The sequence below is a fragment of the Dipodomys spectabilis genome, unplaced genomic scaffold (genome assembly GCF_019054845.1).
Source record: "Dipodomys spectabilis isolate Male_0828 unplaced genomic scaffold, ASM1905484v1 ptg000118l, whole genome shotgun sequence".
Classification (NCBI taxonomy): Eukaryota; Metazoa; Chordata; class Mammalia; order Rodentia; family Heteromyidae; genus Dipodomys; species Dipodomys spectabilis.
Window position 1 is genome coordinate 3,884,803 of NW_024870795.1, and position 25,980 is coordinate 3,910,782.

At 51.6% G+C, this 25,980-nt stretch overlaps 1 protein-coding gene across 1 annotated transcript in view; it reads right to left on the reverse strand.

Moving 5' to 3' along the window:
• Positions 1-9,654: 9,654 nt before the first annotated feature.
• The window catches only part of Myom3 (myomesin 3), a 40,028-nt gene continuing 23,702 nt past the window's right edge, over positions 9,655-25,980 (reverse strand). The window contains exons 20-36 of the mRNA XM_042688624.1: positions 24,925-25,039; positions 24,257-24,413; positions 23,175-23,284; positions 21,567-21,611; positions 20,722-20,858; positions 19,961-20,105; positions 19,746-19,805; positions 19,463-19,530; positions 18,697-18,807; positions 17,816-17,903; positions 16,792-16,830; positions 16,452-16,560; positions 15,029-15,192; positions 13,944-13,980; positions 13,738-13,760; positions 11,521-11,576; positions 9,655-9,992 (exon numbers count right to left, since the gene is read on the reverse strand). Coding sequence (XP_042544558.1) covers positions 9,729-9,992; positions 11,521-11,576; positions 13,738-13,760; positions 13,944-13,980; positions 15,029-15,192; positions 16,452-16,560; positions 16,792-16,830; positions 17,816-17,903; positions 18,697-18,807; positions 19,463-19,530; positions 19,746-19,805; positions 19,961-20,105; positions 20,722-20,858; positions 21,567-21,611; positions 23,175-23,284; positions 24,257-24,413; positions 24,925-25,039 — 1,728 coding nt within the window. The 3' untranslated portion in view covers positions 9,655-9,728. The remainder of the gene's footprint in view (positions 9,993-11,520; positions 11,577-13,737; positions 13,761-13,943; positions 13,981-15,028; positions 15,193-16,451; positions 16,561-16,791; positions 16,831-17,815; positions 17,904-18,696; positions 18,808-19,462; positions 19,531-19,745; positions 19,806-19,960; positions 20,106-20,721; positions 20,859-21,566; positions 21,612-23,174; positions 23,285-24,256; positions 24,414-24,924; positions 25,040-25,980) is intronic.

Sequence of the window (25,980 nt, forward strand, 5' to 3'; positions counted from 1 at the left end):
CCTTCCTTCTCTCCCCTTCCCTCCCCCTCTCCTCCTTACTTCCTTTTTTTTTTTTTCTGAATGCAGACATTTTTCTTGGGTGTATACTTATAATCAAGCACTGCTAGGTGCTTACCTTTAGAAAAACCTGCTAAGTAAGTTCCAGAGAGGTTGTACAATCTTAGCTCCTTCCTGGTAAATCTTTGTGTTACATTTGCTCTTGTACCTGATGAAATCTTGTTGTCAGTCTTTGGAATCTGGCCATTTTTGATCGGTGTGTGGTATTCTTTATGATTCTATTTTGTATTTCAAGTCTCCTTGATTTGTGGGTCATTGTAACCCAGGTTTTACTTTTTGTCTGAAAATGCTCTATTTAAAACAAATTGTGGTGGAATATGCCAATATTTAAAATAGTTCCTGAGATGACTGGGGAGCTTTGATCAATTTGCTATTTCTAATCCTGGCATTGTTACTCTCAAGATCTTAAGAAGGCCTCTGTGCCAGGTGCCAGTGGCTCATGCTTATAATCTTAGCTAACTCAGGAGGCTGAGGAGGATGACGGTTCGAAGCGCAGGCAGGAAAGTCTATGAGACTCTTATTTCCAATTAATCACAGAAAAAGACAAAAGTGACACGGTGGCTCAAATGGTGGAGCGCTAGTCTTGAGTGAAAGGAGCTCAGGGACAGCGCCCAGGCCCAGAGTTCAAGCCCCAGGTCCACCAAAAGAAAGAAAAAAGGTCTCTATTTTGTGTTTAGACCTGGTAGGTAAGTCTGTTTCAAAGAAGCTTCTTTTCTAGAATGTTTTTGGTATCTGAAGTCAATCCAGGTGACTCCATTTGTGACAAAAAACCCTCAGATCAGGCATGTTTCCAGTTTCAGGGAAGAGCTTTTTTTTCTTTTTGTCAGTCGTGGGGCTTGAACTCTGGGCCTGGGCGCTGTCCCTCAGCTCTTCAGCTCAAGGTGAGCACTCTACCACTTGAGCTACAGCGCCACTTCCGGTTTTCTGCTGGTTTTATTGGAGATAGGAGTCTCACGGTCTCTCCTGCCCGGGCTGGCTTTGAACCGAGATCCTCAGATCTCAGCCTCCTGAGTAGCTAGGATTACAGGCGTGAGCCACCAGCACCCGGCGGAAGAGCTTTTTGTAAGCTCAGGCCTCAGAAAGCCAATACAGAGTCTGTTTACTCAGGGTTGGGAAGAGGAACTGGCACAATTTGAGTAGCCTGACAAATGCAGGTCTAGGGAAGGAGTTCATTTCCGGTGCTGACCTCGATGGGAAACAGCAATGAAGAAGGAAGATTCCTCCAGGACACAGTGGTAAGACTAATGGTAAACTTCATTCTTTTTTTTTTTTTGGTCCAGTCGTGGGGCCTGAACCCTGGGCCTGGCGCTGTCCCTCAGCTCTTCAGCTCAAGGCTAACGCTCTACCACTTGTGCCACAGCGCCACTTCCGGCTTTTTTCTTTTTGCTTATGTGGTGCTGAGGAATTGAACCCAGGGCCTCAGGCATGCAAGGCAAGCACTCTACCACTGAGCCACCTTCCCAGCCCCTGGTAAACTTCATTCTGAAAGTCAAGTTCAAGAGTGGGAATGTACTGCTGGGAGCCAATGGCTCACACCTGTAATTTTAGCTACTCAGGAGGCTGAGATCTGAGAATCGTGGTTCAAAGCCAGCCCAGACAGGAAAGTCCCTGAGACTTTTATTTATTTTTTTTCAGGCAAGAAAAGTTTATTTAATGAACTGCTATTTACTGGAACTGCTGCCCACACGGTACACAGTAGAGAGGCAAGGCTGAAAAGGAAGGGGTGACCCTGGGCCAGGACTTATCTAGGCTAGGGAGGGGAAGAGGTGTGGCCAGGTGGGAGAAAGGTGTAACCACACTGGATCCGGATGTGACCTCAGAGTCTGGGACCCTCTTAAGGTCAGATGGGAGGCATGTGACCAGAGGTGGCCCAGGATGTGACCTAGCTGGAGAAGGTGATTGCTTCCAGGTGTGCCAGTTACCTAGGTAACAGATACTGGGCGGAAACTTAACCAAGAGGGAGGGAGATGTCCCTGTGTAGACCTTACATTCCAGCTATTTGATAATTATGAAAAAGGGCGAAGATTCTCTCTGGCTGCTTCCTACTGGCAAGGGCCATCGACCTTAAGGGTAAAAGGCTGAGATGTGGTCCCCTCTGGGAGAAAGCAGCAGGCAGCAGCTGTCCCTTGGTGGTAGTCTTGAATGAAGTCTGGAAGAGCAAGTCTTTTGGATGAAGTCTGGAGGAAGTCTCATGAGGCAGAGAGGGGAAGAGTAGAGAAGTGGTGTGGATGTGGATGTGAAGGCCAGCAATGGTATTGATGAGTCTTGTGTGGTGTCTCAAGGCAGTTTGGCTCACGGAAAAGGCGTGGTTAGGAAATTCTAACAACATTTCCAACTCAAAAACCCCATCCGAGTCACGCCCCCCTATGTAAGGTATATTAAATAGGCAGGTTTCATTAGGTAGCCGATGAAGAGAACAGTACACGCTACTCAGGCAGGAAAAGAAGTTTATTTACGGAACTGCTGTTCCCTCCGTGTGTGCTGGAGAGGCATGGCTGAAAAGGAAGGGCTCTGAGACTCTTATTAACCACCACAAACCTGGAAGTGGAGCTATGACTAAAGTGTTTGAGCACTTGCCTTGAGCAGAAAAAGCTCAGGAGCAGCAACCAGACCCTGAATTCAAGTCCCAAGACTGGCACAAACAAACAAACATTAGCCTTTATCTATTGAATTAGTTGGGTTTAGACCCAGTGAAATCTTTAATTCATGAATGGGGTAGCTATGAACACGTGCCCATATTCTCAGGACACAGCTTGCCAGGTCATCTGGAGAAAGGACCAGTTGGAAAGAAAGGAGGAGCATGACTGTGGCTTCTCCCTGGCTCTTTTCCCTGTGAGCGGTACCTTCCCTGGGGCCTTCATTCTCTATGTGGCTGACCCTCTCTCACATTTCAAGTCCCAATGTCACCTTCTCAGAGAGGCTGGCCTTGATAATGCAGTGTGGAGTGTGGTTTCCAGCTCTGGGCTGGGTGTGTTGCTCACTGACTACTGTAAGGTATGTTAAATAGGTAGGTTTCATTAGGTAGCCAATGAAGAGAACACCACGCGCTATTCAGGCAGGAAAAGAAGTTGATTTACCAAACTGCTGCCCCCACCATGCAAGGTGGAGAGATATGGCTGAAAAGGAAAGGGGAGGGGGAATTGGGGCGACCTACTCCTGGGCCAGGACTTATCTAGGCCAGGAACAGGAAGAGGTGAGGCCAGGTGGGAGAAAGGTGTGGCCACACTGGATCTGGATGTGACCTCAGGGTCTAGGACCCTCCAAAGGTCAGATAGGAGGCATGTGATCAGAGATGGCCCTGGATATGACCTAGCAGGAGAGGAAGGTGACTGCTTCCAGGTGTGCCAGTTACCTAGGTAACAGATACTGGGCAGAAACTTAGCCAAGAGGGAGGGAGGTGTCCCTGTTCAGACCTTACAACTACAAAGCCCAAGCTACCATGCAGAGCCATTATGTTTCAACTGATCTTTAAAATTAAAGTTACAACAAACATGGCATATGATTTACCACTTGAATTCTTTTCAGGCACACGTTCACATGGTACTAAGGACAGTCTGCGTGTTGTGTAACCTCCACCACTGCGTATTTTTGGAACATTTTCATCATCCCAAACAGAAATTCTACACCCATTAAATAATAACTCTATATTCCCTCCCACTTTGGCTCTGGGAACTGGCATTCTACTACTCGTCTGTGATTTTTGCCTAGTTTAGGTAACTCATTTAAGTAGAATCATATGATATGATTGTGCTTTTTGATGCCAGCACTAGGGCTTGAACTCAGGGCCTGAGTACTGTTCCTTAGCCTTTTCCACTTAAAGCTGGAGTTCTACCACTTGTGCCAGAGCTCTACTTCTGGCTTTTTGCAGGTTAATTGGAGGTAAGGGTCTCATGGACTTTCTGGCTCAAAGTCTCTTGAATAGCTAGGATTACAGGTGAAAGCCACCAATGCCAAGCTTGTCTGTTGGTTTAGAGACAGAGTCTCTGTATGTAGCCCAAGATGGCCTTGAATTCTCAATTCTCTTGCCTTAGCTTCCCAAGAGTGGGAATCACAAGCTTACGCCTGCATGCCTGCTGATATTTACCAGTCTGTGTCTGTTTTTGAAGGTTCATTCATGCTGTGGCTGGTATTAGAATATCCTTTCTTCTAAAGGCTGAGTCATATTCCATTATATGTCTGTGTTGGGATATACATTAATTTCCTTTTTCTTTTTTTTTTCTTGGCCAGTCCTGGGGCTTGAACTCAGAGCCTGGGCACTCTGAGCTTCTTTTGCTCAAGTTTAGCATTCTACCATTTGAACCAAAAAGCCACTTGCAGTTTTTTCTGTTTATGTGGTACTGAAGAATCGAACCCAGGACTTCATGCAGGCTAGGCAAGCACTCTACCACTAAGCTACATTCCGAGGCCTGTACATTCATTTATTGATGGATGCTTGGAGTGTTCCCACCTTTTGGGTCTCATGAATGGCATGGCTGTGAACACTGATGCACAGGCATCTGTCTGAATCCAGTTCTCAACTCTCTGGGGAATTTTCCTAGGCATGGAATTGCTGAGCATGTGGGTTTCTCAGTGCTGGGAAAAGCAATTGAAGGCAAGAAAGACTTACTTGGGGCATGAAGTAAGAGCAGCAAGGACATGGCAAGGGCAATGTGGCACAGGTGGCTCACCTCCTGGCAGCCAGGAAGCAGAGAGCAATTGTGAGGTGAGAAGGAGAGAGAGAGAGGGGAAGAAGGGGGGGGGAAGAGGAGGAAGAAGAGGAAGAGGAGAGGGACAGGACAGAAAGGTAGAGAGGAAAGAGAGGGGCAGGGTACAAAATCTATCTTTCCAGGGTTCACCACTTGTGACCTACTTCTATCAGGCCACACACCCTACTTTTCACCATCTCCCAGTAATAACATCACGTTAGGGATCTATCAAGGGATTAATTTATTGATTAGATCAGACACTTTAGAATCCAAGCACCCAAATCCCATCAGCTGGCAACCAGGCCCCCAACACAGATGCTGCCCAAACTCAGCATGGACAGGGCTTTGCTTATCTGTTCATTTGCTTATTCAATCCTTCCTGCCAAGAAAAGACTCCACTGGCTAGCACAGGCCCTGACTCATAGGAGGACCTCCGTGCATGATTTTTTGAAAGAAATGAATGAATATTAGAGCATTAGAATAGTAATCTCCCTCTCAAGAGCTGTGGAAAGGATTAAATGGAATATTCCTCATGGTCTAGGGTAGCTTTTTGGCACCAGGTCTAAATGAGCACTTCATCTAGCCTGAGTCCTTAAAATTGATAGTTGCCTTTGAATATTATTTTTTTTTCCATTTGCCCAATGCTGGCTTCAAACCCTGATTCTCACATTTTAGTTTCCTGAGTTGCTAGGATTATAGGCATGAGCCACCAGCACCTGGCTTTATCAGGAAAATTTCTGTAAGTGGAACAAAAAGGCCTTCATGTGGCATGCATTTCTCTTTCTTTAGATTTGCTGGTATGGAAAAGAGAGCATGGGTTTCTGGGAGGCCCCAGGCCAAGCAAGAGCCTATTTCTCTTTGGTTGTGAAATTTGTCTTTCCTTTTAACCCAGGTATTTCCCTCACACTCTGTAGCTGGATGTTTCTCAAATCCTGAACATGAAAAGACCTGGCTTCCTTGAACTAGAGGCATCTGGAGAGTGTTGCTTCTGAGACTATTTTTGGCGTGAAGATGCCATTCAAGTTGCTTAAAGCTATGTGGAAGTTCTGAAGTATTGAAAGCATCTGCTTGGAGTGGTGGCTTGAGGCCTAGTAATCATTAATTGTTACACAGGCCAGTTGTTTCCTGGTGGGGGCTCTGGCTGCCTAGGCTCTTCGTGTCTCATGCTTTGAATGTTTAGGGCTAGGGTCGTACTGGGTTGGGCTGTGAAGGTGGCATAACTAGTGTGGGGCAGGCGATGGAGGGGGGTGTTCTTACAAGCTGGCTGGTCTTCTGCCAACCTGCACAGCCAGCCTGTCTCTGGAAGAACAGCCTTGTGGGAGGTCCATCGAGTTCCTGGAGAACACTGGGATGGTGTGTAGCTTTTGGGTTTTGCCAATGAAGAGGCAAAGTTTCTGATGTTCTGGGTCCCTTACAGGATACTAGGGATCAGGGTGGACCAATGGAGCTGCTTTCTAGGAAGAGCCAGACGAAGAATAATAGAAGGGGCAAGAGGGGATCATAAACAGGCTGCTGGGGATAGTGGGCCCCCAGAGGTCAAGGGAGGAGGCTTCTGGGACAGGTTGGGAGAGGTAAATGAAGGCTGGGCTTCCTGGTTAAAATGAAGGGGGAATGGGGTGTGTGGGGGGCTGGCTGCACCACCGCTGCCTACCCTGGCTGGGCTCAAGAAATGCAGGAGAGATGGAGGTGGAGAAGACCCTACCAGGGTCCCCCACTATTGCTTAAAGTTGTTTGTAATTTTTGAAGTGTTTGAGCTTTACCTCCAGGAACTGGCCTAAGTTCTCACATTGAAGATCACAGAAAAATCCCTTCTGACTTCCAGTAGGGAAAGGGATATATATATATATATATATATATATATATATATATGTATATATATATATACATATATATATACATACACACACACACACACATATATATAATATGTTATATACATACATATATATGTGAGATAAGTATATATATATGTATACACACATACATATATATATAGGATTACAGGTATGAGCCACTTTCATCCAGCAACAAACAAATTAATTAATAAAATAACCATTTTGAAACAAGCTAGAGCATTCTAGTCTTCTTACTAGAGCTTGGAATTAGAAAGAAACTCGGTGGTTTATACCTACAATCTTAGCTACTCAAGAGGCTGAGATCTGAGGATCTTGAGTCCAAGCCAGCCCAGGCAAAAAAGTCCCCGTGAGACCCTTACCTCCAATTAATTACTCAAAATCCGGAAGTGGTACTGTGGCTTAAAGTGGTAGAGCACTAGACTTGAAAAGAGCTCAGGGACAGTGTCCAGTCCCTGAGTTCAAGCTGTACCACCAACAAAAAGACAAACAAACAAAACCCACTCTTTTTTAAACTAGAGCCTAATCTCCTGAGGAAAGGGAAATTACCTAGCTCTAGCTTCTCTAGCTTCTCTGCCCAGAGGCAGGAGCTCTCAGTCTAGACTACTGACTCACTAACTCCTGAGGCCCAATCACAGATGGGAGAACACTTCCCCTCCCCCACATCTTACCATGACTTCATTAAGAGCCAATCTGTTATTTGTCACACATCTCTTTTGACCTGGCATACTATGTCTGCCTTTCACCAATTAATTATCAAGCAGATTTAGAGGCAAAACACATAGAAGAGACAGAGTGGGCCTCAGAACCACACACAGGTTTGCCAGAGATATTGGAATGATCAGACCAGGAATCAAAAACACAACAAAGCAAATATATAAAAAAAAAGAACAAAAAAGAAAACCCTATGATTAATATGTTATAGGCTCAATGCAGCCAAGCAGGGACCAGTCCTTGCTCTTAAACTGCCACCTCATCCAGAAGTGTCCCCAAACCCATGCTGGGCTGAGTATAAACACAAGCTGTGCCAACAGGGGGCGCTCTCACCATGTTCCATCCCAGACAGAGAAGACGTGGGACGTTTTTCATTGACATTGGGAAAAGAGCCACCAGTTGTCTCAGATACTGTATGTCTGTCTGCAAGTGGGAGGTTGTATTCAGATGGAGTCTTTTTCGTGTGTGTGTGTGTGTGTGTGTGTGTGTGTGTGTGTGTGTTTGTGTGTGTCCTGGGGCTTGAACTCAGGGCCTGGGTGCTGTCTCTGGATGCTTTTTTGTTCAAGGCTGTGCTCTACCACGAGCCATACCTCCATATCTGGCTTTTAGGTGGTTCGTTAGAGTCTCATGAACATTCCTGCCTGGGCTGGCTTTGAACTGCAGTCCTCAGATCTCAGCCTCCTGAGGAATGAGGATCATCAGCATGAGCCACTGGTTTCTGGTGGATGGAGTCTTTTATTGTATTCCACATTTTCATGGGAAGGGAAAAGCATATAGAGTTGTGGGAAGTAATAAAAATGGTAGCTGTCAGTTGAGAGAGCTTATCATCATCTCACATGCTTGTTTTATAGACGGGGAACTATAGCTCAGGAAAAGGGAAAGCATTTTGTAAACTCCCTGGCCACTGGGTGGCAGGAGGGCGTTTGAAACCCAGAAGTCTTTGCCTTTAAGACCTTCATGGTGCCCTGAACTCACGCCAGGACTCCTGCCCTCTCCCCTTCCCACCTCCCCCTCAGCAGAGGTGGAATGGAAGTCACTGGGCGCTGGCAAGCCACCAAGCCCAATGCGCAAGTAGCTGGTGAGTGGGATGTGGTTTTTATCTTTTGACTTGGAAGTCATTTCAGAAGTCAGAGGCAGGCAGTCCCTACTGGTGATCGGCAGCACAGATGTTTTTTATTTTCTCTTTTAGGATTTCCTAAGCTTTCACAGCGATTTTTATAACTCCCATGTTATCCTGCCCATGTTATGTATTTATTAAAGAAGGAAACGAGGGCAAAGAAATGCCCAGCTCTGTGCTGAGATCCATCAAGCAAAGCCAACCAGTGTCTGTGCCACACCAGGCTCCATACCTGGCAAGGTCACCCAGGGGGCCGCTCCTGCTCCTCCCCTCTGCTCCCAGCATGCTCCTCTCCTCCCCTCTGCTCCCAGCATGCTCCTCTCCTCCCTTCTGCTCCCAGCATGCTCCTCTCCTCCCCTGTCCCTCTCTCATCTCCAAGGCAAATCTGGATTCACTTTTCAGAGCCTAATATCAATTCTGCCTATTGTTGGAGAGTTTTCCTTTTTGTAAATAAAAAGCCCACCCCCAGCCCCCAGCACCATGGTACCACTCTACTTCCTAATCCTTGTCCTCTCATTATTATTTCCCATACTGTCCTGTGGTTCCAGCCCAGGCTGCCCTCCCTATTGGATGGAGACTTCCTCCTGGGTGGGGCCTGGGCGAGGGGAAGCATTCTCCCATCTGTGATTGGGTCTCAGGAGTTAGTGAGCCAGTTCTCAGCCCTGTTCTCAGCTTGGCATGTGTTGAACTTCCAGTGAGGGTTGAACTTAGGTGGATCGAAATAAGTAGAGAAATGTGATGGCTGGTTGATGGCAAGGCCCACCGATCTTGGCACTGCTCAAAGCTGGGCTTGGGAAGTTCTAGGTGGAGTTCTAGGTAAGTTCTAGGGGTGGGTGTGTGTGGCCTTTAGCAGTATATGGAATCTCAACCCCATCTACAGTTGTGGCGACCAAAAAAGAGCGGCCAAGTGCCCCCACCCTGCAGAGTAAAGTGGTCTGTGGTGGAGGATGTCAGCTAATGGCTTACAAGGGATTTTCACCAATGAACCTGTAGCGTGAGTACAGATGCCCGTTTGAGAGATGAGAAACACAAGGTCTTCAAGTTTTCCTGCTCCAAGTCTGGTGCTTGCCCGCCATCCTGGGGCCTCTCAGGACCCCAGGGAGATCTTTGCTTCTCTCCTTTGCAGTGTCCTTTCCTCTCTACCTCCTGTGTTGGGTTCCACCCTGGGCCCCTCCCTCCCTCCCTCCCCCCTTCCTTTCCTCCTTCCCTCCCTCCCCTGTGGCCTGTGCCAGGCTGTGACCCTCTTGGTTGGCTCTGCTGGTTCATGCCCGCTGGATCTCAGGCTGTGCCTAGACTCTCCCGTCACTTCTTCTTCAGCTCTTTGGGCTCGTCTCCATGTTTGAACACACTGATGGTGACCTGGCCCGTCTCAGAGCCATATTTGTTCTTGACGAAGACGCCATACCGCCCGCTGTCCTCGCTGGTGACCCTCTGGATGGTGATGGTGACCTCTGTCCCCTTCACCTCCATGCGGTAACGGTCGTGGAAGGTGACAGGCTGATCATTCTTTAGCCAAGAGATTTCCGGGGCAGGGTCTCCTGAGATGACGCAGGTCAGGCACAGGGTCTGTTGCAAATGGACAGGAAGAGAACGGTCTTGCGGCTTTGTAACTTGAACTTGACATTCACCATTATGCTCTTAGAGAGCTCTTAATACACGCAGCTCCCTGGGGCAAATTCATTGTGTGTTTTATTGAATCCATAAAAGGCACAGGCATTTTATTGCCACCTCGCCCTCTCCATCGTCAACCTTTCTACAGCCAAAGAGACTGGTTAGAATTTTAGGCCCTTCTTTGTCTGGGAAATAGCTGGCTCAAAATGGCCTGTATTTTGCTTACTTGTTTTTTTTTTTTTTTTTTTTGTCGGTCGTGGGGCTTGAACTCCGGGCCTGGGCGCTGTCCCTCAGCTCTTCAGCTCAAGGCGAGCGCTCTACCATTTGAGCTACAGCGCCACTTCCGGTTTTCTGGTGGTTTATTGGAGATAGGAGTCTCACGGTCTTTCCTGCCCGGGCTGGCTTTGAACCGCGATCCTCAGATCTCAGCCTCCTGAGTAGCTAGGATTACAGGCGTGAGCCACCAGCGCCCGGCAGTGCTTACTTGCTTTTTAAGGTACATGGCATTGTGATTTTTACCAGCAAGTAAGATAATATGGCTTTAAGGCTGGGCACCCATGGCTCACGCCTGCAATCTTAGCTACTCAGGAGGCTGAGATCTGAGGATCACGGTTCAAAGCCAGCCCGGGCAAGGAAAGTCCGTGAGACTCTTATCTCCAATAAACCCCTAGAACACTGAAGTGGTGCTGTGGTTCAAGTGGTAGAGTGCTAGCCTTGAGCTGAAGAAAGCAGGGACAGCGCCCAGGCCCAGAGTTCAAGCCCCATGACTGACAAAAAAAAAAAAAAAGAGAGAGAGAGGATATGGCTTTAGCACGAAGACTTATGAATTGTATTTGAAAGTCTTTGGAAGCGTTCTAACACTGGGCACTGTACTATAATGAACACAGGATCTGGAATTAGATTGCCTGGCCATGAGTCTCAGCCTTGAATTAATCCTCTAACTACTGGGGGGCTCAATCCTTAGCTAAAACCTGCTTGTGGAATAGCACCATAAATATGGGTAGCTGGTAGAGTTTTTGTACACAGTCCAAGCTGTCCTGGAACTCAAGACCCTCCAACCTCAGCTGGGATTACAGGCATGCACTACCATGCCTACTTTGTTGCTGTGATTTTTTTGGGGGGGGGAGGGAAACACTAGATCTACATAATTTTGGCCCTGGAAGGGCTTTCAGGGATTCAGTTGGCCTCCTGTAGAAATTGGTCACAGATGGCAGTTGGTGACACCCAGGGCTCTCTAGAGAGATGGGGCAGAGCCATTTGAGCACCACGTGGTGCTGACAACAGGCTCAGTGGCTCACATTCAACACTACGTTGTCAGTGAGCTGTGGTCACTCAGCTGACTCTGGCAGGCTCAGTCTCTGGCCCCTCAGCCACCGCTGGCTCTTCAGTCCACTGTGTGACACTGTTTGGTGGTGATCTGGGATGGATTCCCCGGGAGAACACAAGGGTGGATCTACAGGCCAAGGGCCAGGAGGGTCAGTACCTTGTCTTCCATGATGGTGGCCACATCCGGCAGGCCCCGTACCACCTTGGCACGATCTGGAAAGAAACAAGAGACCCCAGTGGTGAACGTTCTGCCAGCTGCAGATTTGCTGAGAGCTGAGTTGTACTTAAGTTATTTGGCAGTACCAAGGATTTCTTTTTTCTTTTTGTCAGTTTTAGGGCTTGAACTCTGGGCCTCGGTGCTGTCCCTCAGCTCTTCAGCTCAAGGCTAGCGCTCTACCACTTGAGTCACAGTGCCACTTCCAGTTTTCTGGTGGCTAATTGGAGATAAGAATCTCATGGATGTTTCTGTCCTGGCTGGCTTTGAACTATGATCCTCAGATCTCAGCTCCCTGAGTAGCTAGGATTACAGGTGTGAGCCACTGGTGGCCAGCAGTACTGAGGATTTCTAAGCAAGTGCTTTAACAATTGAGCCATGCTCCAGTCCTTTTTGTTTCAATTTTTTTCAGATAGGGACCCTAGGTTGCCCTAGAACCACAATTCTCCTTTGTCTACCTCCTACCTAGGAGAGATTATATGCATGTACCAACATACTTGACTTTTTTTTTTTTTTTTTTTGGGTCCAGTCGTGGGCCTGAAGTCTGGGCCTGGGCGCTGTCCCTCAGCTCTTCAGCTCAAGGCTAGCGCTCTACCACTTGAGCCACAGCGCCACTTCTGGCTTTTTTCCTTTTTGCTTATGTGGTGCTGGGGAATCGAACCCAGGGCCTCATGCATGCAAGGCAAGCACTCTACCACTGAGCCACCTTCCCAGCCCACTTGACTTGTTTTTGAGATAGGGTCTACCTATCTCAACTTTTGTCTAGGCTGGCGCAGGACCCTGATCCTCCCCATCTCTGCCTCTTGAGTAGCTGGGATTACAGGTGTGTGCTACAACACCCAGCTCAGTGTGGAGGGTTATTTGAAAGCAAGGCTTCATTATTTTGAGTGGAAATCTTTAAAGCTCTCCCTCATGTTCTTGGGTAGAAGATATGAAAGGTAGTATGTTTCTGCTTTTAGGTCATTATGATTGGTGGTACCTGGAGAGGACAGTGAGGTGTCCCTGTCCTCAACAAAGAAGGTAGACGAGATTGCTCTGAACTTAAACTGGCAACATTCCCACAAGCGTGTGGCCAATCTATTAAGGGAGTGGACCAAGAGGAGGTCAGGAAAAATGGGACTCGGGCCTTTGGAGTCAAAGAGAGATGCAGAGGCCACTGTGGGTGGGAGGATGAGCCTGTGACTGTAACTCATGGAGCAGAAAGCCAAATGTGTTCCTTAGGCTGCAGGGAGGGCTGTGGGAGGGGAGGAAGTGCGAAGAGCCTGAGGCAGGGGCTGCGTCCCACAGATGGCAGGGAGGCGGGGTGGGGGTGGGGTGGGGGGTGGAGGGCAGATGTTGTCACCAGTCCTGGTGGCTGGGAGAACTGTGTGTTCTCCACGGCTTGATTCCCAGGCTGGTGACTTCAGATTGTCTCTATGGGAGTCCTGGATGGCGTGTCCTGTCTAGAGACCTGGCAGGACGGGACGGGAGGGGTCATCTGGGCTGGGCATAGATGGTTAGCGGGATCAGGGCCTACGCTGTTCTCTGGCTGCGTCAGTGCGCTGAACTGGCTGATCTATGGAGGGGCTCTGTGCCGTGGCCGCTCACACCCCTCCATGGGTGGATGGCGGTCCTGAACTCAACTCCCGGGGACACTGGGGACACTGGCACCACACAGGAAGTGCGCAGACATCCCCGTGCTGGTGGTTCCTGTCCAGGCTCCTTCCACAGGGGTAGGCTGGCAGAGCTCTGGGCTCTGTCTCTCATTGAATCCTTACTTCCCACGCTGGCCAGACACCCAGCCCTGGGCCATCCATGCTGGCTCACGCTGAGAGCCGCTGCAGCAGCGACCCTGGCAGCTCAGGGCTGGTTCCTCTGTCCCTCCGGGCGCAGGGTTGACCCTGGACTAGATCAGGCAGCTTCCGTTTTAAACGGTCCCCTTCCCACAGCCCTCTCAGGAAGGCCAGCCTGTGTCACCATCCCCGTCCCCTGCCTTCCTGGCCCGCCAAGGTGTCTGCTCAGCGCCACACCCGGACGGGGCACGTCCAACCCCCAGCCTCAGGACTCCTTCGGCTCCTTGTGCCTCTGTTGTCTTCACAGGGCTGATGCTCAGGCCTCTCCAGAGCCTTCCAGAGCTCCGGGAAAGCGTGTGCAAAAGCAATAGAAAGGTCAGGGACTTACTCTTCTCGATGATGGCCAAGGCCCTGGAAAACAGAAACAGGAACAAGATTGTGGGGCTCCATTGTGGGGCTCCCTGTGGGAGAGGGGAGGAGGGGGAGGGAAAGTGGAGCTTGTTGGGGGCTCCTAGGAGGGGCCAGAGCACAGTTCACACCACACCCCGGGGGAACCCACAATTCACACTCAGAAAGGTTGGGGGGGGATCTTACTTCAGTCTCTGGTGTTCAGCCAGGGCGTCATCAAAAGCTACAAGAAGGACAGAAGGGAACGTGTGCATCAGGCCTCTGCAGGGTAACCCCCAGGGACAGGGCTTGGCGCCCACTCTCCTCCATTCTCCTTCCCATTGCTGTATTGCCTTGCGGCAGTGCCAGGATTTGGGGGAGTCTTTATAAAGACAATGTGATTTTCTTTCTTTTTAGAATTTTTTTTTTTTTTGAGACAGGGTCTCACTACTAGGCTGTCTTCAAATTTGTTGACCTTTTTCCTCCTGAATGCTGGGATTACATGTGTGTGCTACTTCAGTGTCATATGGTGGTGGTGGTGGTGTTGTACTGAGATTTGAACTCAGCGCTTTGCGGTTGCTAGGTAGGTGTTCTGCTGCTAAGCCACAACTTCAGCTCAATGTTGCATTGGTTATTATTATTATTATTGCTGTTGTTGTTGTTGTTTTCAGTCATGGGGCTAGAACTCTGGGCCTGGGTGCTGTCCCTCAGTTCAAGGCTAGCATTCTACCACTTGAGCCACAGCACCACTTCCGGTTTTCTGGTGGTTTATAGGAGATAAGAGTCTCATGGACTTTCCTGCCCAGGATGGCTTTGAAATGCGATCCTCAGATCTCAGCCTCCTGAGTAGCTAGGATGACAGGCGTGAGCCACTGGCACCTGGTGTGCATTGGTTATTTTTGAGATAGGGGTCTGCTTTTTCTTTATCTTTTTCTTTTTTTCCCCTCAGTTCATGCCTGGGCCATGATTCTTCTATTTTATGCCTCCCCCAGTGTATTGGATACACTGTGGTCAGGCTCAGTTTCTTCTACAGAGATGACGTCTTGTGAATGTGTTTGCTGGTCCCACGATCCTCCCAATTCCCTCCCCCCGCACAGCTGGGAGGACAGATGTGGGCTTTGTACGGGTTGAGATAAGGTCTCATGAACTTTTTGCTCAGACTGACTCTGAACAGCGATCCTCCTCATCTCAGTTTCCCGAGTAGCTAGGCTGACAGGTATGAGCCACCAGGGCCTATCCCTATGGAGTTTTCTAAACAGATTTCTGGGCCAAGAGACTAGCTGTCAGCTCACCTTGCCCTGACAGATCCGCCGAGAGCTGCCGGGCTTCCTTCCCAGCAGTGATTTCTAGGGTGTATTTGCCCTTGTCGGAGTCCTTGGGGTCCAGGATGTGGAGCCAGATCTCATCCAGGGTGGTGCCCGCCCTAACCCGATCGCTGCTCTCCAGGCGCTTCTCCCTAAGTGTGAGGGCAGAGTGGGGCCTAGGGTGGCTGGCTGCGGGCCCAGCCTGCCCTGCCCGGGCCCCAACTCAAGGGGCTGGCCCCAAGGCCTTGGGATAAAGGCGGAGACCATTCACTAGATATCCACTCAGATCTACCTGCTTCGCCATTCATAATCCCACCATCCATTCATCCAACCACTCATCTATCAATCAACCCATTCGTTCATTCTCCCCCATGCACCATCACTCAATCATTCATTCATCAGCCAACCATTCGCCATCAAGCAATCATCTTTCATCCATTAGCCAATTATCCATCTATCAGTCACTCATCATTCAATCACTCTTTCATTTACCCTTCATTCATGAGCCAATCATTCATTCACCATTCCACTTCTCATTCCTTCATTCAACAAATCTCTGGGAAATCATCTATGTGCAAGCTGGCTGATGCTGAGAATGACACCTCAGGAGCTACTTTCTCGCCTCTTTACTCTCATCTTAAACCGTCCCAGGTTGTTTTTTTGTTCCTTTAGAAACCAAGGCAAGGTACACTCTCCCCCTTCTTTACTTCAATTTCATTCCTGAAGTCTCCCAGCCTGTGTCCCCAGTGTCCTGAGCCTGTTTGCCACAGGGTTTGGAAACCCTTGAAAGCGAAAGAGCTCCACTGTCCTGAAATTCCATTGCACCTTGGCCCTCATTCTTTTGTGACTAAGTCAGCCTGGCAGTCTCTAGAGAATGTGTGCAGTAATGTCTGCTCCCCGAGGCTGAGGCATGCACGTGATGAGAAACACGGGGGGCAGTTCTGCTCTTAAACCGTCTGGGGGTGACTTAGCTCTGTGGAAACCTTCTCTCTCGTGCTATCAAGCCCTGCAATTTTGTCACCATCTCCACACGCCTGTCTGTTCCTTTCCTTGAAGCCTGGCTGCCTGGGTTTGCAAAGGCTGCAGAGGCCCCCGATGGTAGCATCACCTACCTGATTGCTTCTTCCTTGTTCTTGCATCCCTCAATCCACCAGCTCCCAGATGCTGTTGCTTGGGGATCAGGACCATTCTAGAAGAATGGCCCTACCACCAGAATCTCCATCTTCCCTGAGGAAAGCCCTTCAGGGACTGCTGATTCCTATCCCTACCACACGTGAGGACAGCAGGACCAGAGTCCCGCCCTCATCAGTGCCAACTGAGCCTGGTGGGAGGGGTTGGCAGGGGGAGGGAGGCCTCCAAGAGGCACATTCTGGGCTCCAACTGGCCAGGCCCTGGGGCCAGGCCGACCTACTTGTGGAACCAGGTGGTCTTCATGTAGTCCACGTTGTAGTACTTGACCTTGCTGAACAGCCGGATGCCCTCCTCAGTGCCCTGGATTTTCAGTGGAGTTGCAGAGAGGGCTGGGGGAGGCACAGAAGAAGGGGGCGCGCATTGGGGCCAGCCTTCTTTCTACTGCTCTGGGGGTGATGGTGGTGGGGTCAGGGCTCCGTGGGGAGGCAGGGGCTTCTCGCCCAGCTTGGAGGTTGGACACTAAATCCAGACGGGGCTGGTGGGAGTCTCCCAACGCCCAGGCTCTTTGGCATGGGGGGGCGGGGGCGGGGCCGGGCAAAGCTGCAGGCTGGCTCACTCACCACTGATTCTGCCCAGCTCGTTGAAGACGGCATCCAGGGCTGGGGGGAGACAAAGCATGGTCAGCTGGGTGGGGAGCCCCTAAGATTTTGTCCTGGGGGTGGGGGCAGCCTTGGAAAAGCATGGTGGTGTACAGAGCTGCTCTCAGGAACAGGAAACTCTGTTGGACAGTCTGGGAGTGGGAGGGCTCTGAGGTGATGTGGATAGAGGGGGCCCAGGGGCCTCCATGAGTCCAGGACAGACAGAACCACCTAACAACTTTCTTGTCTTTCCCTCCCTCCTTCCCTCCCTCCTTCCCTCCCTCTCTCCTTCTCTCTCTTTCTTTCTTTCTTTCTTTCTTTCTTTCTTTCTTTCTTTCTTCACTCTCTCTTCTCTTTCTTCCTGTAGTACTGGGGTTCAAACTCAGGGCCTGGTGTTGCTAGGGAGACACTCTACCCTCCCCTCTAGCAATGGAGCTGTGCCTCCAGTGTGGTTTTGTCACATGACTGCCCTGAGCTAGCCTGGGCTGTGATCCCGTTTGTTCTTAGGAGATGCCGGTGCCCAGCCTCAGTGCTTTCCTCATGACTGGGGCAACAGGCGCCCAGCCATGGGTTCAGATGGATTCTCCAGACATTTTCTGCTTGGGCTAGCTGCAAACTGCACCCCGCCCCCTCCCCCAGCCCCGATCTCTGCCTCCCAAGTAGCTAGGATTATAGGATTGAACCACCACACCACACCTAACCTGACAATGCCCTGGTAGGCCAGGCCAGCCAGCCTCATGCGCAGCCTGGGCCTTCTTCAGGGGAGAATAGTGTTCTGGTTCCTGGGCTCCAAGGCTGGGCTTGCTGTGGCATCACACATACCAGGCCCCTGCGACTGATTTGCTGTGCAAACCAGGGCGGCCATGGCCCCTCTCTGTGACTTGTTCCCTCCGGTGACACGGGGATCCCAGGGATCTTAGGTCACAGGTCATATCTCACAGTGTCCAGCTGCACTGTGATCCCCACACAGCTGGCCGGGACCCTCGCGGGCACGGCCGGCTCCCACCTTCGCCAGTGAGGTCCAATATGGTGTCATCCTCCCCTCGATCATCCGAAACCACCGCCCTGTAAGTTCCCTGGTGCTCCCTGGACATCTGGAAAGAAGGAGGGGAGACGGCAGCGTCTGCACGGGTTCCAGGATGGCTGGGCAGCAGTCAGGCAGCGGGGTTTCTAGGCTTGCCCCCAACTCTGTGTGGACACAGACAAGGCCCTTCTCTCCTTGGGCCTCAGTTTATACTCCTCTGGGCTGCCTCACTCGGAGACATCTTTTCCATCCTCAGCCTTAGACTGTGGGAAGGGAGAATCATTGAGGAAGCAGTTGAAAGTTGAGATCAGAGCGGGACAGTGACCAGCCCCATGCTGCACAGCAGGGGCGGTGGCCTGGCACCCAAGCAAAAGGAAAAAAAAATCAGTAATCCTGGTTCTGTTGTTACTGATGACTATTTGGTTTTGGTATTTTAATTTTTAAAAACCTTGCACTGCTGGGTGCTGTTGGCTCACACTTGTAATCCTAGCTACTCAGGAGGCTGAGATCTGAGGATCATGATTTGAAGTCAGTTTGGGCTGAAAAATCCGAGATTCTTATCTCTGTCACCAAAAAATGATAAGTGGAGCTGTGGCTTAGATGTTAGGACACCAACCTTACCAAAAAAAGCTAAATAATGGCTCCCAGGCCTTGAGTTCAAGTCCCAACACTGTCATATGCCTGTGTGTGCGCGCACACACACACACAGAATACTGCACCATCAACTTTAGTTACCTCGATGGAGTTTTTGGTGCCCTGTAAATGGCAGCCCTGGGTGATGCCTCACTTGCCTCCCCTTGTCGCAGAGCTGTGGACTCCGCCCGGTGCTTATCCTGGCACCCGGGAGCCTCAGCGACACTCACCTGCTCAATTCGGAGAAGTCCCGTCCCGGCCTGCGGGTCGTATTGGCCGTCTGGAGCCTCTTTCTTCTGGAAGAGCCACTGGAAGCGAGTCTCCTTCTTGGTGTTGGTCACCTGAGGAAAGTGGGGTGTGAGGGGACCCCAGCGGGCTTTCTCTCTCTCTCTTTTTTCTTTTGTCGGTGGCGGGGCTTGAACTCTGGGCCTGGGCGCTGTCCCTGAGCTCTTCAGCTCAAGGCGAGCGCTCTACCACTTCAGCCATAGCACCACTTCCAATTCTCTGGTGGTTAAGGGGATAAGAGTCTCATAGACTTTCCTGCCTTGGCTGACTTCGAACCATGATCCCCAGATCTCAGCCTCTTGAGTAGCTAGGATTGTAGGCGTAAGCCACCAGCAGCCAGCTTCTTTATACACTTTTTCATACATAAATAACACCTGTACCCCAGATCATGATGAGGCAGATGAAATAAAATGTTACTGGGGTCTGGGAATGTGGCTTGGTGGTAGAGTGCTTGCCTAGCGTGCATGAAGCCCTGGGTTCCATTCCTCAGTACCACATCAACAGAAAAAGCCAGAAGTGGTGCTGTGGCTCAAGTGGTAGAGTGCTAGCCTTGAGCAAAAGAAGCTCAGGGACAGTGTTCAGGCTCTGAGTTCAAGCCCCAGGAAGGCAAAAAAAAAAAAAAAAAGTTACTAGTCTGCATGGAGCAGTGTGGCAGGGCTCCTCAGCATACAGATGCCCGGGGCCCTAGGGACAGAGGTGGGTAAGTCGTACCTTGCAGGTCAGCAGCACTTGGCAGTCCTCTGTGATCTGCCACTGCAACAGCTCCTGGAAATAGGGTCCTGCAGGTGCACAAACAGCCCAGGCATCCGGGTTTAGTCAGGGCGCCCCCTAGTGGTCAGCCTGGGGACGCCAACCCAGGAGGAGGCTGCTAATGACTGCTGGTCCCTCAGACATGTCTGAGGCCAGGGATGGAGGAAGGAGAGAGCTGGGTGTGGACTTGCAGGGGAGACTCTCCAAGGCCTAAGCTTGTGGGCTCCACACCAGCAGCTCTTACCTTGCTTTCTCTTCCAGTCTCTTCTCTTGGCATCTGCCTTCCTCAGGAGTTTGTCAAAATCTGTGAACACACAGGGTGGGAGAGGTATAAAGGCAGGACCCCAGAGGGGTGAACAGAAGGAGGGTCACGCTCAGCGGGCCCCCCAGAGCTAGGGGGTGAGGGCTCTTGCTCGCTCGAGAAGGGGAGGGGAGGGGACAGATTCAGGTGAGGCTGACCGTCATCCACCAGGGCCAGGGTGATCTGGTTTTTGGCTTTTCCATCTTGGAGCTGTGCTGTGTATGATCCTTTGTCCTCCTCAGACAAGTGCTGGATGATAATCTCCACCAGCCCCTTCTCACGGTCAAAATTAATCTTGCGGTTCTGGGGAGAAAAGCCCCAGGGTCCTTTGTAATGTTCCCATCCAGAGGATCCTGAAGTGGGGGGGCTTGGGGTGTGTGTGTGTGTGTGTGTGTGGTGTATGTGTTGGCGTTGGTAATGGGGTTTAAACTCAGGGCCTGGGCACTGTTCCTTAGCTTTTACACTCAAAACTGGTGCTCTACCACTTGAGCCACACCCCTACGTCCTGGCTTGCTGGTGAATTGGAGATAAGAGTCTCACAGGCTCTCCTGTCTGGACCGGCGCTGAACCCGACCTCCACCTCAGCTCTCAGCCTCCTGAGCAGCTAGGATGACAGGCGTGAGTCACCAGGGCTAACCTAGGCTTAGATAACTGTGAGTGTGAATGCAGTTTTCCCATCTTGAGGATGTCTGATGGGACATTAGGAAGACGCTGGAAGCATGGAATATCCTTTGGTGGTAGAAATCTCCCTGCATTGGGTAGCATCCGAGATCCCAGCCTCCTACCCGCCTTGCAGTACAAGCCCAGTATCCACGGCCCAGCCACGCTGTGGGGACAGCCAGAGCACATAGCCATTCCTGAAGTAACATTCCCGAGACAACCAGGGACCCAGAACTCAAAGCCAGCGCACGCTACTTACCGGGGAGCTGAAGATCTCCTTCTCATTGAAGATGAGGTGCAGCTCAGCCGCCGGGGTCAGCGCTTCCACTTCCAGCCAGAGCCGCACCTCTCCTTGCTCCAGGACGTCCACGTTCCAGCCAGAGATGAGTTTGATCACTGGGAGGCACAGGACGGGGAGGGAATGAGTAGGGAGCCCTCACCCTTCTCTGCTTCTGGCTAGGCCCCTTTGGACCCCGGGCTGGCATTTGAAGTGTGACAAGCTTGGAGGAAGCCGGACCGGGCTGGGGGTGCGAGGAACACTTTCTGTGTGCTCACTTCGGTTCTATTTCATCTCAGAAAAGCATTTCCTCTTCAGAGGCTGTGGGCCTTTGGTCCCCAGCCCCGCTGGGCACTGCATCCTGGGGGACGTGGGGAAACACTGGTGTCCGACCCCGCCTCCAGTGACTCTGATTTGTGGTGGGCGTGGCCTGGGCACTGGGAGGTTGAAAAGCTCTTGGTCACGCTTGTGACACTGGCTCCAGGACTCCATCACCCAGAGCCAAAGGAGGGAAGCAGAGGTTTGGATGAGCTAAGATCTAGATGCTGCTGGAGGTGCTGGTAATGGTGGTGATGATGGTGATGATGGTGATGGTGACGGTGATAATGATGGTGGTGATGGTAATAGTGATGAGGGTGGTGATGGTGCTGGTGGTGATGGTGATGATGGTACTGGAGATGAGGGACCGGACCTTGTGCTTCCTTTCCTCGCCCCGCCTCCCTGCCTCTGCTGCCTCTGTTTGTGGCCCCCCCCCTCCCCCGGTGTTTCCTGGCTCTCCACGTGAGTCAGCTCTGCTCAGGTCATGGAGCTGCCACCTGGCTGCTCACCTGGGTTTCTGATCTCGTGGCTCAGCTTCTTCAGCTTGTTCAGCTCTAGGCAGGAAGGGGCAGGAAACAGAGACAATGACACACCAGGGATCCGCGGGAGCCATCTCAGGGTCCTATAATGTGCAGTCCCAAGAGATCCTCCATTCCCCTTCCCCCACAGCCTGGGGTCGCGTGCTGCACAGGGGCTGAGCACAGAGGGCTTTGAGCTGGGCACTAAGGAGACCATGCTGGTAGTGCTGGCTTCTCCCAGCTCCCCGGGGAGCCCGCACCACGTGCCAGGCTCCGTGCAGCCCCACCTGCCCTCCTGAGCCCAGCCCTTCAGCCTGGCCAGCCCCCACAGCTCCACAGCTGGCTGCCTCTGTGCCTGAGGTTTGTCTCTCCTGCTGAGCTGAGTGCTGGTTGGACCTACATGAACGCCTAGTACTCGGTAAGCGCTCAGTAAATGTGTACTGCGGGGTCAGAGCCCAGGCCTCCTGTGGCTTTAGAACCCCAGAATGGGTCCATGGCAAGTCCTCCCTGCCGCCCTGGTCCCCACAAAGGTCCCCCAAACACCGCCAGGTTTGTGGGTAACTTCAGTGTGCACAGGATCACTGAATTGTATCGGACAACAATATTGTTTCAGACAGGGCGGATGGAGCTTCGAATCCCCCTGTACAGAAGGGAAAGCTGGGGTGCTGGTGGCTCACCCCTGTAATCCTAGCTACTCAGGAGGCTGAGATCTGAGGACTGTGGTTCGAAGCTAGCCCGGGCAGAAAAGTCCATGAGACTCTTGTCTCCAATGAACCACCAGAAAGCCTTTGTGGAGCTGTGGCTCAAGTAGTGGAGGACTAGCCTTGAGCAAAAAAAAAAAAAAAAAAGCTAAGAGATGGCACCCAGGCCCTGAGTTCAAGCCCCAGTACTGGCACCAAAAAACAGGCAAAACGACCCTGCACAGAGGCGGAAACTGAGGTCTGAGAGGGCATGTGAGCTTCCCAGCCCTGAGGAACTGGCGTTGGAGCCTAGGCCTCTCTGGCATTTGCTTCTTGGCAGAATTAAAGGCACTGGAGGGCGCTGAGCAGGGGAGGCGGTGGGCATGGGCTGCCCTGGTTGCTATGGAGACTGGGGGGCGGGGGAAATCTCCTCAGCTACCACCAGTCAAGTCCACAAATGTGGACGTCCTGTAGCCTCCGCCCTCACCCCCTCCTATCCTCACCCCCTCCTATCCTCACCCCCCAGCCTCAAAGCCACTGCCCTCTGTGACTCATGACCACCATTGTGTTCTTCTTCTTAGGTTATAGAAGGAAATAACATGGATTCTGGAACCTTTGCCTTTTGCCCAAAGTGGAAACACAAAAGAGAGACAAGAAGAATGCAGATTCTGCTGTGCAGCGAATTTGCCTAGGGAATTTGTCACTGTGGCTCCCAGGGCCTGGGACAGTGCAAGGAGCCGTGCATGGCCAGAGCAGGTGCCCAGGAGGTATTTATTGACTGGTCAAGTGAGAGGAAGGGGGTGGCATGCAAGGGCGGTTGTATATCTTTGCGGTCCCTTGCCGGCCTTCTAGGGGCATCTGTGTTGGGACTGTGGCTTGGGGCGTCTCCCTGGGGAGTGGTGGGGAACAAGGACCATACCTTCCTCTGTCAGCATGTGGCTTGCTGACGTGTCTTCATCCGCATCTGTGACTACCACTGAGTAGATGCCCAGATCCTGAAGGTCAGGCTCCTTCAGGATGACCTTGGACCTGGCAGAAGAGGAGAGCAATGCTCTGTGTGTGTGTGTGTGTGTGTGTGTGTGTGTGTGCGCGCGTGCGAGCCTTAGGCGATGCAGGCCTGGGAGCTGGGGAATTCCCTTGGCTCAGGCGGTCTGTACCCCCTTTTCAGACCCCAGCCAATTGGGGTCTGGAGAACCCCCTTGGGCTCTCCTTTGGCCTGGCACCATCGAAAGGCCCATTGCTTGGCTCTGCCCGCTGCCCTGCTGCCCTGTCTTCCTCCTGGTCAGGGCTCTAGCCTGGGTCTCACTAATGTGCTTTCTGGATTTGGTTTCCTTGTGGATGAAATGAGAGGTTGGAGCAGAGGCCCTGGAGGCCCCTGCCAAATACTGCCCTGCTTCAGCTCTGTCTAGCAGGAACTGGAGCTGCCGCCCTGGGAGACTCTACCGGCAGAGAACCACAGCTCACGCCTGTCGTCCTAGCTACTCAGGAGGCTGAGACCTGAGGACTGCAGTTTAAAGCCAGCCCAGGCAAGAAAGTCTGTGAGACTCTGATCTCCCATTAACCAGCAAAAGCCAGAAGTGGAGCTGTGGCACAAGACATAGAGCACCATCTTTGAGTGAAAAAGCTAAGGGACAGGGGCTGGGAAGGTGGCTCAGTGGTAGAGCACTTGCCTCCCATGCATGAGGCCCTGGGTTCGATTCCTCAGCACCACATAAGCAGGAAAAGCCGGAAGTGTTTCTGTGGTTCAAGTGGTGGAGCTCTAGCCTTGAGCTGAAGAGCTCAGGGACAGTGCCCAGGCCCAGAGTTCAGGCCCCAGGAACACACACACACACACACACACACACACACACACACACACACACACCAACCACTATTTTAGGCCCTGAAACACACCCTTCCCTTGCTTCCTCCAGTCTGTGAGCCCGGCCATGTGGGTCCCCTCCCCCCCCCCCCAGCTCTGCCAGGCTCTGGGCCATCGCCCCTCCTCTCCTCCTCACTTACTTGCTCACTTCGTCCTCTATTTCCACCCTCTGGGGGGCCGGCGGGCCCTGGTAATCTTTGGCCCACAGGAACTCCGAGGAGTCAGGGGCTTCAGGGGCTTCAAAGGCCAAGTAGATGCGGCCCTCCTCATCCACGCCGACCTTGATCTCCTGGGCATCTGAGGAGGAGATTCAGAGATCTGTAATTAATAACTCTCCAGTGTCTGCCACTGCTCCTGAAGATCACAACACTCATGGCGGGCTGGTCACACAGTGGCTTCCAAGGCCCTGTAGGGGCTGGCCCCTCCTCTGCTCACATGTCACCTCCTTCCAGAGTCCCTCCCCGACTGCCCGGGTTAGAATGACCCTGTCCACTGGAGTACCATGGTTTTTGTTTGCTTTGGTCAGTTGTGGGGCTTGAACTCAGGGCCTGGGTGCTGTCCCTGAGCTCTTTTTTGCATGACTCAAGTGCTCTACCACTGGGCCACTGCTCCACTTCCGGTTTTCTGGTGGCTTATTGGAGGTAAGAGTCTCACAGACTTTCCTGAGATCTCAGCCTCCTGAGTAGCTAGGATTACAGGTGTGAGCCACCGGCACCCATGTCCCCTCCCCATCTTGCCAAGAGCTTTGCCCATCCTCAAGAACACAGTGCAGCGGTGGATGTTGGCACTCTCTGCAAGGCTGCCCTACCTGGCTTGTCCTCCAGGAGCACAGGGTCAGTGGGCATGGATGGTTGTCCCAGCCCAGCTGAATTCATGGCCTGGACCTGGAACACGTACGTCTTTCCAGGCTGCAGGTTAGACACCTGGGGGAGAGCAAGAGCAAAACCTGAGATCAACCAAGATGCTTCCTCCTGGAACTGTGGCCAGAGCACAGGGGGCCTGAAGAGGCTCAGCTGCCGTGGCCGGGGGGGGGGGGGGGAGGGAGGAGGCAGGCAAAGCACACATCCTGAATTCCAGGGGCTCCATGGGCCAGCCATCCTTCTTGACCTCCTGGACACTGGCACCTGGAACCTGCTTGAAGTTTAACTCATCCTCCTACTTTCAGCAAGGGAATCCTCTCCTGTCCCTGCCCTCTATGGTTATGGCCTTCTGTCCAGAGCTGGAAACCAGACCTGTGGTCATCTTTGACTTTTCCCTTAGACCTTCCCTAACAACTCTTCCTCCTCCTCCTCCTCCTCCTCCTCCTCCTCCTCCTCCTCCTCCTCCTCCTCCTCCTCCTCATCTTCCTCCTCTACTTCCTTCTCTACTTCCTCCTCTTCCTCCATTTCCTCCTTTCTGAGCCAGTATCAGGGCCTTGTGCTCTTATTTAGCTTTCTCATTCAAGATTGGTGCTTTACTACTTGAGTCATACCCCCACCTCCAGCTTTTTGGTGCTTCACTGGAGATAAGAGGCTCACAGATTTGTCTGCCTGGAATGGTTTTGAATCATGGTCCCCCGATCTCAGCCTCCCAAGTAGGTAGGACTACACATGTGTGAGCCACTGGCACCTGGCTTCCTAGTGTATTCTTGATAATATTCCCGTGCATGACACCGTCTGACTCTGTGTCACCTGGCACAGGATGCATCGTGATTTATCCCAGCAGCTGCCCCTACTGGTCAATGTGTAAACTGCAGCCACCTCTGCAGTTCATAAACCACGTACTACAGTGGGTATCACTGCCCTAGGTCTTTACACATGTGCTTATTGCTTCCCTACACTTCATCCATATTAGAAGCAGAATTTCTGGGTAAAGGGATATGTGT